The 19,030-nt window shown below is 49.4% G+C and overlaps 1 protein-coding gene across 1 annotated transcript in view; it reads right to left on the minus strand.

Moving 5' to 3' along the window:
• Positions 1–19,030, minus strand: part of IL16 (interleukin 16) — a 70,637-nt gene that overhangs the window by 31,262 nt on the left and 20,345 nt on the right. The window contains 3 exon segments of the mRNA XM_077774294.1: positions 1,518–1,628; positions 2,940–3,076; positions 6,406–6,511. Coding sequence (XP_077630420.1) covers positions 1,518–1,628; positions 2,940–3,076; positions 6,406–6,511 — 354 coding nt within the window.

Genomic DNA, 19,030 nt, shown 5'->3' on the forward strand with positions numbered 1-19,030 from the left:
TTCGTGAGTGTGCCTTTTACAGACGCCGAGATGCATTAAACCATTTTTGTTCTCTTTGCACGGGCTTTGGTGCCCTTTGTTTTCTTCTGGGCCGTGCAAACAGTTTAAAAGCCAACCATTTTGTAAATACTTCTGCCTGAAGCTGGCGGGGGTGGGGTGGAACGCACTGTGACTTACTGGCCAGAAAGCCCAGCTGTTAGGAGGGAAGTCGGCACTGGAGGGGTTTCTCCTTCGTAGGGAGAGGCCAATCATGTCAGCATTTTGGGCTCCTGTCTTACGCGGCTGCCTGCTGAGCTCGCAGGAGGGGGAGGGGCTGAGGGCAGGGAGGGAAGACCCAGCGTGAGGAGCCCCCTCCTCTGACCGGATCCGAGGCATCAATGACACCTTCCCCTCAGGCCACATGCTGAAGTTTTACTAGGTGGATTTAAAAAATAAAAAATCCTTTCATTGTTTAAGCATCTGAGTTACTTGGGCTCATCTGGGAACTTTGCAGCCACTGCCCGTGTCTATTCCAGAATGTTCTGGAAGCAACACGAAGAGACATTTGGGATGTCCCCCCACCACCACCACCTCTGCCTTGTCCCTCCTTTCAGGACTTCTCAGTTGTGGAGCAGAAATCAGCATGAATATATCAATTTGGGGGACACACGTGGATAGAATATGTCCCTCAAACTTCAAAGGCTGGAGCCTTTGGCAGGTGAGCAGGTAGCAAAGGTGATGGACAAGTGGCCCTTATGAAGGAGACCCCAGAGCGCCCCCTCGGGCCCGCCCTGCGCAGACCCGGAGACAGGACCCCGGCCACGAACCAGGAAGCTGGTCCTCATCAGACACCAAACCTGCCAGCACCTTGACCTTGGACTTTCCAGTCCCCAGAACGGCCAGAACGTGCTATCTAAGCCACAATCTAGTCCAGGTTCTTGTTACAGCCGCCTGAACCAACAAAGACACTGCTTCAGTGATTTGAATTTAATCGTCAGGTAAAACTAACTTCTAAATATTTTTAAATGTTTATTTATTTTTGAGACAGACACACACACAGATCACAAGCAGGGAGGGGCAGAGAGAGGGAGACACAGAATCTAAAGCAGCTCTAGGCTCTGGGCTGTCAGCACAGAGCCCGACGTGGGCCTTGAACTCATGAACCATGAGATCGTGACCTGAGCTGAAGTCGATGCTCAGCCAGCTGAGCCACCCAGGCACCTCTAGAACCAACTTCTAAAACTATCACCCCCAAACCAAGTGGATGACCAGTTGCCCTGCGGTGATGTGCGTACGGTGAAGCAGACCTGATCATGGTCCCCCAAGCCCTCCACAGGCTGTCTGGACCCTCACCCCACAGTCGGAGCCCCCACGGGCCGTCTGGACCCTCACCCCCTCAGTCAGAGCCCCCACGGGCCGTCTGGACCCTCACCCCGCAGTCGGAGCCCCCATCCCTATCTGCCTCCTTCCCCAGACAGGAAGGCTCCTCAGGAGCTGGGCCCACGCGGCAGCCTCCGCTGGCCGTGGCCCTCGCTCACCTTGGCCTGGCCCTTCATCAGCACGATGTTGGAGATGACGGAAGCCTGGAGGCCGCCTGAGGGCTGTGCCAGCTGAGCCGTGCTGAGTGACCGTGTGGGTCTCGAGCTGCCCTGCGGGGAGGAGACGGGGGCGGGGGGTGAGCCAACGGCACACACCTCAGGGGGCAGGGAGGCCCCAACCCCCTCTCCGGGGGGTCCCACGGCAAGACCCCCGACCGTGGCCAACAAGGCGTGGTGGGAGCCTGGTGGAGGGGGGCTGTCTTCCGTGGTCTGGGGGTTGCAGCCCTGCTGAGCCCACCTCCCCGCAGAGCAGCAGCTGGGAACCCATGCGGCTGGTCCAGACAGCAGGTGCAGAGTGCGTGACAGACCACAGTGCCCACCGAGGACGGCGCGCCCAGCAACGGGAGCCCCAAGGAATGCCCCCACCAGACTGTGCCCACTCACACACGTGCTGCGTGCCCTCCCTGGGCCCGGCCTGGGGTGGTGGGCAGGGAGCCTGGAGACTGTTAAATGCGGAGCATGAATCCCAGGGGAGGCAGACAGGTGACGTGCAGTGTGACAGAGCACGCCAACGGGACGTGCACCCTGGGCGCCTCAGGAAGCNGTCAGAGCTTAGACTCTGGGGCCCTGCCACCTGGGTTCTTTTCCTGCCTGGTGACCTCGGGGAGGTGACGCACCCATTCCATGCCTGTTTCCTCTTCTGTCACTTTGGAAGTCATCTTTCATCTAACGCTGGGACACTGAGGCTCCCAGTTTGCAAATGAAAGACAGTAATTCCAGGAAGGGAAGGGGAGCTGGAAATGAAACTCACGGGCATCTACGGGGTACCGTGCAGGGAGACTCAAACATCACTTGTCTATGGAGCACCCCCTGGGAATGCTCTGCTCTGCAGGGGGGAGGCTGAAAGAGGAAGAGCGTGAGGCTGGCGGGTCGGGCGCTCCCAGCACTCGCAGTGTTAGCAGGCGTCTGAATGGCGGGGGAGGTGCCACCATTCAGACCTAGAGGTCAGCAGCTGGACTGACCAGCAGCTGGACTGACCGGCACTAGAGAGGTGCCGGTGGTCGTGGGGGCAGCGTGAGTCCCTGCCACGCGGGCCCAGGGGCTCGGGAGACAGCGGGAGGGGATGGACACGCCCGGCTCTGGCCCGCTCACAGGTGCCCGTGGTGGGGACAGGCAATGTGGGGCCCACGGGTGTGGCTGGAGTCCCGCCTGGGCCCTTCTCTGTAGAGATGCGTGATCTCAGGCAGCTCCTGGCCGAGGCCCCAGCCGCGGTTTCCTCGCTGAGAAATGGGGCTAAGAGCACAGGAATTGGCTACCTGAAGGTCTGACCTTGAGCCCCGGGTGGTGCGTCCTCGGTGATACCGTGGTCCAGGCCCCCCCCACCCCGGCTCCCCTGCCCCAGCTCCGTCCCTTCGTCCTTACCGCAGACTTCGCTGCTGGGCAGTCCAGCTGCTGCGAGAGGGACTTCCTGCTGCCGCACAGGGCGTAGGGCTGCCTGTCCGCGCAAGAGTTCTTGGTCATCCGAAAGTCGACTTCTGCTGTGCAGTAGGGATTAACACCTACACGGGGGGAGGGGAGGAAGAAATCGTCTGCGCTCTCAAAGCACAGAGGTCAGCTGAGAACACCCTCCAGGCCACCCCAAAGCCTTGGGTGGGAGCAGCCCAGGCCTCTCCAGCCCCACCCCTGCCCCAGCACAGGGCAGCCCCAAGGCCCTTCTGTGGACACAGGCCCCGGGGTCAGGACAGAGCGGGCTCCCCGAAGCACCTGGCGGGTCTGGAAATGACTAGTGGGTGTGCTCCAGCCACAAGGCCATGGATGAAGGTCATCATCTCAAGTCAGCGGCGGGGGGTGGGGGGTGTCCAGGGGGGAGCTGAGCTGAACACAGTCAAATACACAGCAATTGATTGAGGTCGTTGAAAATGTGGTTATGAAATCTGATGCAAAAGCCAAAATAACTTTTGAAAGGGAAACTACACACTGTGGTGATTGTATAATAAATAATACAAGTTTGTAACTTCCGGTTAAGTTGAATTATGGAATGGAAAAATCAGCGGAGATGAGTAACTCCATTTCTCGAAGGAGTGGGCAACCTGGAAAATGCAGTGTCTAGCATTCATTAATGAATGACACCCAACCGATCAGCTACTTGATTTCGTGTAGAGGAAACCAGAAGTGGAGCTGAAAATTGCACGAAATCCTCCAAATCCCTGCAAGACTCCAACACACGCACACCCAGCAAGAGGCAGGAAAAAGCAAGCGAAAGTGACCAAATAACAAAGTGTAGAAAGCAGGTAGGTGAAAGCAAATATTATCTGTTAAACTAACACCAATCGCTGAGCATCTCTCTAAAAAGATTGCCCCGTTTGCTCTCGAGATCTTACTGTGCGTCATAAAACAAAACAAACAAACAGTGAAAGTCGGGCAGAAACTGATTACCCATAAGCGGTGCTGGAATTAAGTGACCACTTAAAATAGTGTTTATCTCGGGGCGCCTGGGTAGCTCCGCGGGTTAAGTGTCTGACTCTTGATTTCAGCTCGGGTCACGATCCCAGGGTTGTGGGATCGAGCCCCATGTGGGGCTGTGCGCTGACGGCACGGAGCCCGATTGGCATTCTCCCTCTCCCACCTTCTCTCTGCCCCTCCCCCTCTGGCGCGTGTGCACTCTCTCAAAAGAAAGAGAAAAGAGAAAAAAGCTTTTACCTAGATTCTTGCTTCAAAGCAAACAACAAACATTAATCACAGGTATAGTAGGCTTATTTAAAAAAAGGCAAATCGTTTAAAAATGAGAAGGAAATACAGCCTAATATTTAATAGTGGAAGAAATTTTAACATGATTAGGAAGGGAAAAAAACCTATAGATGTGATTATATAAAGGTGTTCTTATCTTTATGTTAAAAAACTTAGAAGATAAAAGAATAAACTGAAGAAAGTCTATCCAACAGATAGGATAGCCAACTATTACTGTAACTTGGAGGCTTCTTTAAAGTTTTTTTATTGCTTATTTATTTTTTTTGAGACAGAGAGAGAGCATGAGTGAGGCGCAGAAAGAGAGGGAGACTCAGAATCCAAAGCAGGCTGCAGGCTCCGGGCTCCGGGCTCCGGGCTCCGGGCTCCGAGCTGTCAGCACAGAGCCTGACATGGGTCTCAAACTCACAAACCATGAGATCAAGATCTGACATTAAGTCAGACACTTAACCAACTGAGCCGCCCAGGCGCCCCTCAGAGTCTTCTTATAAACTAATGATATTACTGATCACACCAATTAAAACAAACAGGTGGACTCCCAAAAAGCAAATGAATAAAGAGACGCTTCGAGTCATGTGTGGAGGAACTCCTCCCGCCTGCGCTCGGGGCCAGAGCGCCGGGCAGGTCAGGCGCAACTGAGGCAGTGAGAGCGGGCAGGAAACACTACTGAGATTCTCCTCCCCCTCCAGTCCCCCGGTGGCGCTCCTCGGGGACGGGGCTCCCCCCCAACCTCGGGGTCAGCGGCCAGGGAGCAGGCAGGGCTGGGTTCATGGGCATGTGGCCTGTGAAGTCAGCCACACAGAACCCCAACCATAGAGCGGCCTTGGCTTGCTTTCTGATGCATCCATTTTGAAATTCTCAACAATATTGGACGGGCCCACATTTCCATCTTACACTGATCCCCACAAATTGGGTTGCCGTTCCTGCGTGCAAAGTGGGCCAGGAAAAAAGCAGAGGAAGAAGGAAAAGAAATCTGCAGCAAATATATATTTTTGAATTTTAACACAGTGTGGGCTATGATTGAAGAGACAGATGTTCAAACACATCCTTGGAGTATCAGCTACTTAAATTTGGCAGCAGAGATCAAAATCTAAGGTGTGTTTTCCTTCTGAAACTCCATTTCTAAGAAATCATTCTAAAGGGGGAAATAAGCAAAAATGTATGATTTTTTTAAAAAAGTCACTAGCAGTCCAAAAATAGGAACTGAGCTTGGGGAACAGTGTTTTGGATGGCGCACCCTACGGCAGAGTTATATGAGACAGAGTTTAAGGGACTTGCCCAAGGTCACATCAATAATGAATTCTGGGAGCAGGTGTGAGCTCCTAACCCTGCGCGCATCCACTGCCCTTGGTAGTTCCCTTGGAAAATCATCACAAACGCAAACGAGTTTCTTGTGCAAGCTCCCCAGTGCTTAGTGGAAAACTGAGAATAACTTAGCTAATAGTAGCGCGTTCGTTAACTAGATCAGGTACATCCGTACAATGAGGCACCCGCTGAACGTGGTGTGTAGGAAAGAATTTCCAAGGACACGAAGTCAAGCCGTGCTGTCCTGAGCACAGGCATACATAGTCTATAGGCATGTGCAGGCCTAAAAGGGAAATAATGAAAATGTTAACCTAGATTATTTCTTATGTCAGCGTTTGGTGTGGTTTCAGTTTCTTCAGGCTTTTTTGCATTCTTCAGATGTCCTGACTTTGGATTGTGGCTATTCGATTTGTAGCCACCAGGAATCACGACGGCCTCCAGCCCCCACCCCCATCCTGGTGCAGAGGAGGTGATAGAGACCCTGGGAGAGCAAGGGGCCTTCCTAAAATCGAGGGGCACATCAGAAGACAGATAGGAGGAAAGCCTTTGTCTTTTATCCCTTATGCTGGGTCTTCCCAACATGGCGCCGGGGCCCAGCTAGAGGCAGAGCTGCCAAAACCATAGAGAGGCTCCCCACCCCCACCCCCACCCCTGGCTGGCCAGGATGCACACGCGCAATGACAGGCAGTCGCAGAGAGGCAGGAAGACCGCAGCTGTGTTTGACCCAACTTGACTAGCCAAGACCCACCCTTCTCCAGATCTCCCCACGTCCCTGATATGCCTGCTCCTCAGCGCCAGCGAGGCTCTGTTCCTGAGGACAGTTCGATGACGCACTTACTGGTTGAGTTGCTGCGTGTCCTTTGGTGACAGGCTTTGGGAAGCAGGAAGCTACTACTTTGCGGTTCTACTTTTCCAGACTTTTCTTGAGAAGTTGTGGAAGCTTCCTGCAAAACAGTTCCCACCTTTTATTCAGCAAGTTCGTCAGAACAGGAAAACGTGCACAGAACACCAAGGCTTTGACACTGACTGTGGACGGACTTGGGGGGTTGTCCATCTCCCCCAGGAGATTATAGGGCCTATGAAGGCAGAAATATAGAATCACTGCCACCCATTCATCCACAGATAGTCACTTGTTTCATAAAAATGGAATGACTAGGTATACTGCATAGATACTCAACGAAGGCAACAGATGTCAAATAACCACGTCAGCCATTACATGTCCGATTCTTTGTGAAGTGTTGGGGAAACAGGTGTGAACAAGCCAGACAGGACATTGACCCCAGAGCAGGGCTGCTCTCGTGAAGGAAGAACAACAGGAAATGAGCAAACAAGAGTGACAGATCATTACAAAGAACGGCAAATGAGGTGGAGAAAAGAACTCAAGAGAGACCCCAATGGGAAGCTCAAGAGGGATATTTCAGAAAAGAGTTAGGGTCAGCTCCTGTAGAATGAATGTTATAAGGAAAGGTTTTTAAATATTGAACCATCCGTGCATTCTTGAGAGTATTATGATTTTATTATATTGCCGATTTCCATCTCTGAAGATTTAATTGAGGGCTTTTAAAATCAACATTCTCAAGTTATATCTGGTTACGGCTCTCTTATTCTTCTATCATGTCATATTGATCACATTTTCCATGCTCCTTTCTTATGCTAATAATTTGGAGACTCTCCCTTTGTGCTGAGTTTAGAAGCAATATGTTAAATGGTATACTTGGACTCATTTCTCCGCCAGGGTGAATAATGAAACAGAAAACATATGTGTCCGGAATTTTAGGGACAGAGGCTAGAGGGACAGAGGGATAGAGGTTGATAATGAGGATAATAGTATTAATTATTTTACTTCTCTTCCTAGAACTGTTTTTATATAACTTTGTTACCCACAATGATCTTGACTTAATTCTTGAATTATGTTGGTTTCATTACTCACTGCCATAATCCTTGAGTGTGTACGTGTGTCTATGTGTGTGTGTGTTTTCTCTCAAGAAAGTTATGCAGATGGAAAGCTCTCTGAATAGTTGCATGTCTGAGAATGTTATTTTGTGGTCATCACACTTAAATGACTTGCTGAGTGTAGAATTGCTGACTGTAGAATCTTTGGGTATTCATTTTTTGATCTAGAAACCATAGTTGCTTCAAATGCCCCCTGGGATGCAGGGTTCCAGGGCAGAGATCTGTGATGGGGTACCTGCCACCCTCTTCTAACTGATGCGCCTGCCTTTCTCCGAAGCCAGCCTTGTCAGCGCCTGGCTAATGTCATGAGTCCAGTGTGTGTGGACTTCCGGCATCTGGCACATTTCCCAGAGTGGAGGGAACATCTATCATTGCCTCTCACTTCATACCCAGCAACCTGGCCTCCCCTCCAGCCCTTGGCACTACGAGTTGGCGGGTTCTGGGGTCTGCCTCACTTACTTTCCAGGCGTTTTCCTCCATGTGGTCAGTGGCGGGCTAATTAGCCCTTCCTCAATCCAATGTCACCTGCCTTATTCACGCAGATAGTTCTCATGGGCTCCAGAACACGGTTACCCCCTTTCCATGGCTTCCTGTTCTGACATGCATCTCTCCCTGTTTGTATATATATTCTTTAAAATTTTGGTAGACCTTTCCAAGAGGTGGGGAAATTAGTAAAACGTGCTCTGTAGCCATCTGGAGCCATAAGTCCACTCCCAGCCTTTTTTGTGTTTAAAATTGCATTCAGTTCTGACCCAAGGGGATGCTGCAAGGCACCGCGTATCAGTTCCCTGTTATTTCCTGTATATATCGGTGCTCAAGGCCAGGCCTCATCTTCGTAGCATTCACTCTGTTTCAGCAGTAGGTGGTGCTATTATAACCCAAACAAAACTTGTCTTCTGTTATGAGGCTCCCCTGAGAGTTTTCCAAAGGAGACAGAGCACCACATCTATGGAAGTTGGCGTAGTGCGTTTGAAATTTTGAGACTCTATATTCCTAGGACTTAGCATAATGATTTGTTCTTTGAATTAATTACTTCATGCAATATAATGTTCACAACAATATTTCTTAATTACAATACCCCCTGAGGCTTTGTCCTAATTCTAATATCAAGACCCCCTTCCTACATCATCGCCACTTCTCCACGCTCTCCAGTGAGAGTATGGAAATAAACAATAAAATGTGAGTTCAGTAGCTCTTTTGGGTTCATTGAGCGTGGAGAGGCCTAGAGAAACAGCCAGTGTGTCTACTTGTCCAAAGTGAAGCCTTATTTGCAAAGTACATTTGAAATGCAGATTTCCCCCATATTTCTAATAAAATGCAGATAAATAAGTAAGTGAGGTGTATACAAGCATAAATCCTAATGATTTTTTAAAATAATGTTTGTCTAGCTTGGAATAACAAGCATCATTAAAATGTCTATACTACCCAAAGCAATCTACATATTTAATGCAATCCCTATCAAAATACCAATAGCATTTTTTACAGAGTTAGAACAAACCTACAATTTGTACAGAACCACAAAAGACCCCAAATAGCCAAAGCAATCCTGAGAAAGAAAACCAAAGCTGAAGGCATCACAATTCCGGACTTCAAGCAGTATTACAAAACTGTAATCATCAAGACAGTATGGTACCGGCACGAAAACAGACACTCAGATCAAGGAAATAGAGTAGAGAACTCAGAACTGGATCTACAGCTATATGGTCAATTAATCTTTGACAAAGCAGGAAAGAGTGTCCAGTGGAAAAAAGAGTTTTTTCAACAAATGGTGCTGGGAAAACTGGATAACGACACGCAGAAGAATGAACCTGAACCACTTGCTTACACCATACATAAAAATAAACTCAAAATAGATGAAAGACCTAAATGTGACACAGTAAACAATGACAATCCTAAGGGAGAAAACAGGCAACAACCTCTTTGACCGCAGCTGCAGCAACTTCTCCTAGACACGTCTCCAGAGGCAAGGAAAGCAAAAGCAAACATGAACTATGGCCACTTCATCAAGATAAAAAGCTTCTGCACAACAAAGGGAAACTAAAAGGCAGCCTACGCAATGGGAGAGGATATTTGCAAATAAAATATCTGATAGAGCGTTAGGATCCAGAATCTAGAAAGACCTTATCAAACTCAACACCCAAAAAACAATTAACCCAGTGAAGAAATGGGCAGAAAATATGAATAGACATTTTTCCAAAGAAGACATTCAGATGGGCAACAGACACACAAAGAGATGTTCAACGTCACTCATCATCAGGGAAATACAAATTAAAACCACGATGAGATATCACCTCACACCTGTCAGAATGGCTGAAATCAACAACACAGGTAACAACCAATGTTGGCAAGGATGCGGAGAAAGAGGCTCTCTTTTGCACTGCCAGTGGGAATGATACTGGTGCAGCCACTCTGGAAAACTGTATGGAGGTTCTGTGAAAAATTAAAAAATAGAACTACCCTATGACCCAGCAATTGCACTACTAGGTATTTACCCAAAGAATAGAAAAGTACTGATTCAAAGGGGTCCATGCACCCTAGTGTTTATAGCAGCGTTATCAACGATAGCCAAACTATGGAAAGAGCCCAAGTGCCCATTGACTGGTGAATGGATAAAGAAGATGTGGTATATATGTATCCAACGGAATATTACTCAGCCATCAAAAAGAATGAAATCGTGCCATTTGCAACAACATGGATGGAGCCAGAGAGTATTATGCTGAGCAAAATAAGTCAGTCAGAGAAAGGCAAACAAATAACATGATTTCATTCATATGTGGAATTTAAGTAACAAAACAGATGAACATGGGGAAGGGGAAATAAAAGAGAGAGGGAGGTAGACCCTAAGAGACTCTTAATGATAGAGAACAATCTGAGGGTTGCTGGAGGGAAGGTGGGTGGGGGGTGGGCTACGTGGCGGTGGGCATTAAGGAGGGCACCTGTTGGGATGAGCACTGGGTGTTAAACGTAAGTGATGAATCACTGAATCCTACTCCTGAAACCAATGTAGCACTATATAGTAACTAACTAGAATTTAAATAAGAATTTGGGGAATAAAAGAAGAAAAAAATAATGTTTATAAAAAGCTTTTTAGTGACATACACACACTTATATTATGGTAAAAAAAAAAAAAAGGTGTTATGAATGGAGTCTCACTATAATCATGTAAAATAGGCACAGGGAAAGGACTGGAAATAAGTACATCAAAATAGTAACACTCATTCATTCAACAAATGTTTATTAAGCACTAGCTATGCACGGGGCTCTAGTCCGAGGACTGAGGAGTACCAGTCAGTAGACAGGGTACTGATCTTATGAACTGGCAGAGCGTGTTTGTGGGGGGTAAGGGAATTACATGTTCTTATTTTCTTATTTCCCAGCTCCCTGTATTTTCCATATTTCCTACAAGCATGTATGACCTTTACAATCAGACCAGAAGCAAAATGCCATCTGACATTTATTTCAAGTGTCCCATGAGTCAACTTAAGACAGTGCGCTTCCTATTCATTTCTTTTTCCCTTTCCATCCTCTTTATAAAGCTCCCTGCCCAAACCATCATTTAGAAACTGCTCAGCAAGTAAAGCCAATGGATGCCGTTGTTGGCAGAAGAATCGTAGGAAGTGGAGATTTTTCTTTTTTGGCCCAGATTTCCTGGAAATGGTTAATGTCATGTTCAGAAGAGGGAAGCTTTCTTTTGGGGTTTCAAGGTTGGCTGTAAGAGACCTTATCCCAAACCAGCCAGATGAACCGCTTGCCTCCTCTGCTGTCTGCACGTCAGGGGTTCAGCTGCTTCTTGAAGCAGCGACAGTGATCTCACTGTGCCCAGGTAGCTCATGGACACCCCTGCCGCCCATGCACAAGGCAGTACAGATGAGTCCTTTCCCTCGAAACCCCGCCGCCTCCAACCAGACCTGTCTCAGATGTAGGAGGCAGGCGATGAGTCCCTTCCCTCTGCCACGGAGCCAGGCTCTCAACTAGCTGGAGACTCTGACAATTTGCATCCACCCGGGCAACTGCCCAGCTCCCCGACAGTTGTATGAACTTGACGTGTTTCTCTCTGACATGGCTGTGGGGGCAGCTGGCTCCCTGGACGGCTACTGCAGGGAAGAACGGAAATGTGCTACCACAAACAGAAGGTGACATCGAAGGGAGAGTTACCTGTCCGACGTGTAAACAAACCAGCAACAACAAAAAAATCAAAAATGACACGGCCCCTGAAAGTTCCCAAACAAGAGGCCGTGCATAAGTTTGGCAGACCTTCTATCTCCTGGGTACCAACAGGGATCCAGCACTCATCTGCACTCTGGGACTATTTCAAGGTTTTGTTCGTTCTGTTTCATCTGCACAGCTGTGAGCTGAATGGTTCCTTGAACAGAAATGCACTGTGGGAGGGAGTGGGTAGAGCGTATTACTCTGGACTTGTCGCTTCATTGTTTGGACTCCGTTTTCCCCTTTGTAAGCCAAGGGGGTCCACTGAACAGCCTCCCTAATCACTTTCAGCTCCATACTTTTGAACGCCGCGGATGGTTCTGTTTAAAGATCTAAAGGGCTACTGTCTTCTCGGAAATGATCACATGTTAGAAGATCGCCCGCAAGAACAGAGTATCTTTCCTTGGCTCCCAGGGGCGCCCGGTCACTCTTGGGCAAGGATGTCCTGGGCGGAGTGGTTTCTCATCAAAGGAGTCTCTGTGGGCTCCCCGTGGACGTTTGCTCAGGACGGCGCCCTTCCAGCACACAGAACAGAGTTCTTTTGTTCCTGCTCGCAAGGTGGGGCTCCCCTTGAAGCAGAGGACTTGTCACTGAGGTCAGGGGCTGGCAGAGACATCACCAGACACATTGCTCCTTGCTCCCATCACAGACGGCAGCAGCCAGCAGCGGCGCTGTGGGTAGTGTGCCCGTCGTTAGCTGGCCTACAATCTCTTTGTTAATTAGCCCACTGGTGCCCGAGTCGGGAATGAGGTAGACTAGCAGGAAGCTCTTGGTGGTATTTTTCCCGACGCGAAGATCAGCTGTGTCACTTCAAGGGTTATGCAGCCAACCCTCAATATGGAAATACTCCATGACCCCGGAAGGTAAACTCAGGGATGAATTGGCAGAGTTCTGGGTCACTGTGTCCTATAAGCAAGATCACTCTGGAGACTAAACTCATCCCCAGGGGCTAGAAGGGTCCGTTGTTCAATTAGGGTCACTCATCTTGTCTGTGGGTCCCTGATTGCTGGCATAAGCTGCACGCTTCTGAAGTTTGCTGACCGCCTTCCACTTCAGTATGAGCCGTTTCATTTTCTCTTTAAACTGAGACACCATAGCGGTTCCAGTCTTAGGAGACCACAAACTATAACCCAACCGTCCTCAAGATCTGAGACTTGCTTCCCGTGGTTGGGCTGACCATGCAGCAACAGGCTTTGATCTGTGGGTCACAAGGATGAACAACTGGGCTCGGCAGAGCGGCTCTGGGATGGTCACGTGGGATGCCAAGGCCACGCACCTCCCGATATGGACAGGAAGGGCAGGAACCAAAAGCCTAGGGGTCCTTCTCAAGTCCTCCTGTCCCCAGGACTCAGTCACCTGTGTCTCTACCTTTCCAAGTACCCCAACACGCCACTCTTGCCGGTTACACCCCCGTTCAGAGTATCCCTCCTACCCTGGAATATCACAAATGCCTAGGGGTCTAGAAAGGGTACTTTAAAAGGGTATTTTTAACAAATGGGGGCATATGGGTGGCTCAGTCGGTTAAGCATCTGACTCGATCTCAGCTCAGGTCATCATTCCATGGGTTTGTGGGATTGAGCCCCATTGTGGGCTCTTCACTGATAACACAGAGTCTGCTTAGGATTCTCTCTCTCTCTTTCTCTTTCTCCTTCTACCCCTCCAACTCTCTCTCTCTCTCAAAAAAAAATACTTTTGAAAAATTTTAAAGGAATATTTTTAACAAATGGCTCTGGGACATCTGGATGTCCACATGCAAAAGAATGAAGCTGGGCCCCTTACAACACACACAAAAATTAACTCACAATGAATCATAGACCCATTTATAAGCTGCAACTAAAAAACTTCTTAGAAGGAAACACAGATCCTCATGACCCTGGGTTAGGAAAACACTTCTTAGATATGACACCAAAAGCAAAAGTGACAAAAGAAAAGGTAGAAAACGGGCTTCCTCAGAATTACAAAATTTGTGCCTCAAAAGACACCATCAAGGAAGTGAAAAGACAACCCAGAGAATTGGAGAAGGTATTTGCAACTCATACGTATGATGAGGGACTTGCAGCAAGCACGTATAAAGAACTCGTACAACTCAATAATAGAAAGACAAATAATTTCAATTGTTTAAATGGACAAAGGATCTGAAGAGATATCTTCCCCGAGAAGTTACACAAGAAGCACCTGAAAAGATATTCAACATCATTAGCCATCGAGGAAACGCAAACCAAAGCCACAGTGAGGAGGCGCTGCTTCAAGATGGCGACTCGGAGGATCCTGAACTCACTTCCCCCAACAGACACGTGAAATCTACTGCCACCTGTGGAACAATTTACTCCATGAAAACAAAAACAAAAACCTAAAACACCTGCGGAGACCCCCCTTTACATCAGACAAATGAGAGAGGGTGGGGGGTGATGGGAAGGTCTGAGACGCTGTATCACGAAGCCACTCGTGAGGAGGCGGCCCACAGTCAGGACGGGGCCCAAACTCGGAGCTTTCCCCTGAGGGCGAAGAGCGTATGCCCCCCATAGCGGGCACCCTAACTTTAAGGCTTCTGATAGATGAGCCCCCAAAACATCTCGCTTTGAAGAGCCCTGGGGTTCGTACCCGCTGGACCCTGGGGCCGAGGCCAGCCCAGGACCATCCGCGAGCAGGCTGGCGCACGCTCACCGCCCCAGGGCCCAGACTTTATGCAAAAGACACTCATTTTTTAAATTTTATTTTTTTATTTTTTTTTTAAATGTTTTATTTCTAGGAGAGAGAGAGACAGCCTGAGCAGGGGAGGGTCGGAGAGAGAGGGAGTGACAGACTCTGANTCCTTCTTTAATTTTCTTCTCCTTTTTATGTTTTCGGCAGGTGCCACCCCTGTGTCCCTGTCTGCCAGGCTCCAGCCAGGGGATGTCACCCCTGTGTCCCCCTCTGCTGGGCCCCAGGGCACCACTGTCTCCCAGAGGGAAGCTTCTGCCCAATCTGATGTGCTGGTTTTTACATCTGGTGACCCAGTTTCTGCAGCTTCGATCCACCCAGGGGACACCTTTTGATCGCCTGGCTCTGGGGCGGGGGGCTTGTGCTCCTCGGTCCCCTGGGACGTAACAGTTGGAGGGACAGTCCTTGCATGTGACTACCCCCAGGGCACCTCCCCGCGGCCAGACTGAAACCACCAGCCCCCAGCCTTTCTGAGAAAGACACCTGCTCGCTAGTCCCGGGGCTTCAGGCTTAGGGGCAGGCCCCGGGTTGGCCACGCATCTCGAGGCTGCGGAGGTGCTTTCGGGGAACGTGGGCCGGGGGGTAACCTCGCCTCGCTCCAGCCCACCGGGATCCCCCGGGAAGGAGCTTGTACGGAGCACAATTTCCCCCGACGCTTCCAGGGGTCACGTCTACATCGCCCGGCCCTGGCGGCCAGCGGGGCTCACCCTCCCCCAATCCCACGGGACTGCATACATGCAACTGCTTTCAAAGCTGCTGCCCGAGGGTCTGGCTTCCAATTGATCTGAATCTAGATGCTGACTGAGCTCCTCCCCTTTGGGACACTGCCTGGGGGGCGGACCTATTAAAAACAAGCCCGCTTGCTTGGACAACCGCACAGGTTTGAGACTCAACCAGGAGCTGGACCAGGGCTGAGTGACACGTGCTAAAATGGATGACCCTTAAAAAGTGGGAAAAAGCCTGTCACAGAAGGCCACAAACCAGAGGATTCCATTTTTGTTAAAAGTTCAGAATAGTCAAATCTTAGAGAGAGGAGGTAGGTTAGTGGGTGGTCAGGGAGGGACAGGAGCTGCCTTCTTTTCCTGGTGATGAAAATGCTCTAAAGTCAGATAGTGGCGATGGCCACACAACTTGGCAAATATTCTAGAAACCACTTGAAAGTACATTTAAGGGGCGCCTGGGTGGCTTAGTTGGTTGAGCATCTGACTTCGGCTCAGGTCATGATCTCACAGTCTCATGAGTTCGAGCCCCATGTTGGGCTCTGTGCTGACAGTGCGGAGCCTGCTTGGGATTCTCTCTCTCCCCCTCTCTCTGCCCCTCCCCTGCTCACCCTCTGTCTCTCTCTCAAAAATAAATAACCATTAAATCAATTTTTTAAAGTACAACTTAAAAAAATTGTTTTAAGTTTATTTATTTATTTTGAGAGAGAGAGAGACAGCATGAGCAGGGGAGGGGCAGAGAGAGGGGGAGAGAGAGAATCCCAAGCAGGCTCCGCACTGTCAGCACAGAGCCCAACATGGGGCTCGAACTCATGAGACTGTGAGATCATGACCTGAGCCGAAATCAAGATGTTTAATGGACTGAGCCACCCAGGTGCCCCAAAAGTACACTTTAAAAGGGCAAATTGTATGTTGTGTGGGTTATATTCTAATTAAACCATTTTCAAAGGAAGCTTCATTTATTCATTCACAATATCCCTGCTTCTCCTGCCAGCGTGATTTTGTAAACATGCAAATGCTTGTTTACAGGAGGCGGGTTGAATCTCTGCTGCATCTGTCTCTGACAGAGTCAAGGTCAAATCTGAGCTCCCCGGCGCCCCGCCCTTGCCTCCTCTGAGCTTTTGGCCCCAGGGAACTGCATCCCCTGCCCTGAGGAGGACCCGCTGCATCCTGTCCTGTATTGTGGTGGCCCGTCCCTGCCTGTCCCTGCTCTGATTCCTTCTTCAAGAATAAGTTCAGGAGGGGCGCCTGTGTGGCTCAGTCGGTTAAGCGTCCGACTTCAGCTCAGGTCATGATCTCATGGTCCGTGGGTTTGAGCCCCACGTCGGGCTCTGTGCTGACAGCTCAGAGCCTGGAGCCTGTTTCAGATTCTGTGTCTCCCTCTCTCTCTGCCCCTCCCCTGCTCACACTGCCTCTCTCTCTCTCTCTCTCCCAGAAATAAATAAAACATTTTTTAAAAATTTTAAAAAAAAGAATAAGTTCAGGTGCCCGACCTCTGTAGTGACGTCTCCATGCAAATTCGGGGACCCTCTCTGCTGACCCGAGGAAGGCGTAAAAGGAGAAAGGCACTTAGGTGGTTGTCAGCCATTGTTTTAACGCCTGATAGGACAGCGCTTCGTCACTCTTCTTCCAACCTCGTGCTACGCGCTTGTTTCACACGGTGACTTCATGTTGTCTGGGTAACAAGCGTTGCCTCTTACCAGTTCTGTAAAAGTTCTCCTACATTTAAAGACTTTTCCCCAAAAAATGGAGTATTTTTCTCCCCAAACAGGGTTTCTATTCCTACTCGTTTAATAGAAATGTCCCCCCCGTAGAGTGTTACTAGGCCTCGCGGGATTTTCAAAAGGATTAAATGAAGTAATAGAAGCAAAGTACCTGGATGGATGAGCAGCAAGAACCCTCATGTCCCCAACAGTCCCCAAGCAGTGCCAGCCTAGTTCCCGCGTATTTCTCGGGTCACATCCTCAACGTCACCGCCTCTGCAGAGACTAGAAATTTACTACGGGAAATAATTGGATCAAATGCACGAACGTGCGTGGAAACATGTCCTTCTCGCTGTTGGTGATAGAAAACAATGACGAGGCGGTGCTCAGGGTGTAATGACATATCTGATCCTCCTGCTAAAAACAAGTCAGAGTGTCGGATGGAAAGGGAAACAGCAAACATCACTGAAACAGCAAAGGAGCGAGAGCGCTCAGAGGTAAACAGAGGCTGCACCACAAGTTTCGTGGCAGGTAGGGAGCCCAGAAGCCGGCTGATGCCCCGCGATCATTCTATGACCCGGCTGAACTCGACCTTCACCTTCTAGAGCTTTGTGGGCCACTGGGAGCAGAAGGAAAGTCCCGACTTCTTCTCAAGATACGAAGGTTAACAGGACGCTCCTCTTGCGTAGAAAGAGCCTCCAGGATTTACATCGTCATTTAAGATGGAGGCTGGAAGCAGGTCCATCCCACCCTCGGGAACGCAGGAAAACTGTCGGTCTGGAAACGGCCCTGGCTGGAGGAGGGGAAAGCCTTCCTGAGTTGCTGGTGATTAACAATTACCAGATGGCCCTCACAAGAGCTGGCCGCCCTAACGCGTACCGCATGCACATCTTGAAAGAAACCGCTAGGCAAGAATTTAGTTGACAATGATTCCAAGCTGCCGGTGCGACCGCCACCTATCAGGAGCAAAACGGAATCTCCTCTGGGGGAACAGGCTTTTCCTTAGGTCACAGGGATGCCCACGGAGACACTAACAAGACGTACGAGCTCTCAGAGAAAAAAGTAGAAATAATAATAGTAATAAGCAAACAAATGGGGGCGCCTGGGTGGCTTAGTCGGTTAAGCGTCCGACTTTCGCTTAGGTCATGATCTGGCGGTTCGTGGGTTCGGGCCCCGCGTCGGGCTCTGTGCTGACTGCCAGCTCAGAGCCTGGAGCCTGTTTCAGTCTGTGACTCCCTCTCTCTCTGACCCTCCCCTGCTCACGCTGTCTCTCTCTCTCCTAGAAATAAATAAAACATTAAAAAAAAAATAAGCAAAGAAATGGGTGAACGGCTGGAACACATACCGGCATAAAGCACCGGGGGAGAGAACCGGAAGGAACAGAACACACAAAATCAAACCTGAAAAGACTTCCAAGTGTGGGAAAAACAGATACAGAAAGCAAAGTAAACACATTTACATTTTTAAAGAAATAGAAGAGACGACTGAGCGATTTGGAGAGAGAGAAACGAAAATTTTCTAAACAGACCTGAAAAAGTAGCGAGAAATTTAAAAAAATAATGATAAAACCATCGAGATTGGAAAGTAAATAGGAGGATTGGTCAGTGGGTGGAACAGCACCCGAGACGGGGCAAGGAACTGAAACGTAGATCTGAACAAGACGCCCAGACGATGCCCCAGAGGGACCACGAAGGAGGGTTCAGAAGCACGGAGGGGGAGCGGGAAAGCCCGACATCTAATCTGCGTTCCAGAAGGAGTCACTGCGTATGAGCCTCGATGAGGTTCTTCCCGCCCCGAAGAAATCCTCCGTCCGGAGTGGTGAAAGCCAACAAATCCCAGATAAGAGGAATAAATGGAAAAGGGTACTTAGCTCCTCGCTGAACTACAGAACATCGAAACGTAGAGTAGGTCTTTACATCGGCCAGAGAGAAGACAGATGGGCTTTAAATGAGCAACGATTAACCCCAAAGCTCAAGGGCAGTTGTGAAATAATCCGTCCAAAGTGTCAAGAGAAGGCAGCTGTCAACGTAGACTCAGAGACCGGCTGACAAAGCTTTAAGAGTGAGTGAAACGAAGCTCTTGCGAAGAGAAAACCTGAAGGAGTTTGCCACCAGGATATTGTCGCCAATGAAATTCCAGAGAAGATGGGGGGGAGGGGAAGGGAGGGAGGGGGAGGGGGAAG

The sequence above is a fragment of the Crocuta crocuta genome, unplaced genomic scaffold, assembly GCF_008692635.1.
Source record: "Crocuta crocuta isolate KB4526 unplaced genomic scaffold, BGI_CrCroc_1.0 scaffold7, whole genome shotgun sequence".
NCBI lineage: Eukaryota > Metazoa > Chordata > Mammalia > Carnivora > Hyaenidae > Crocuta > Crocuta crocuta.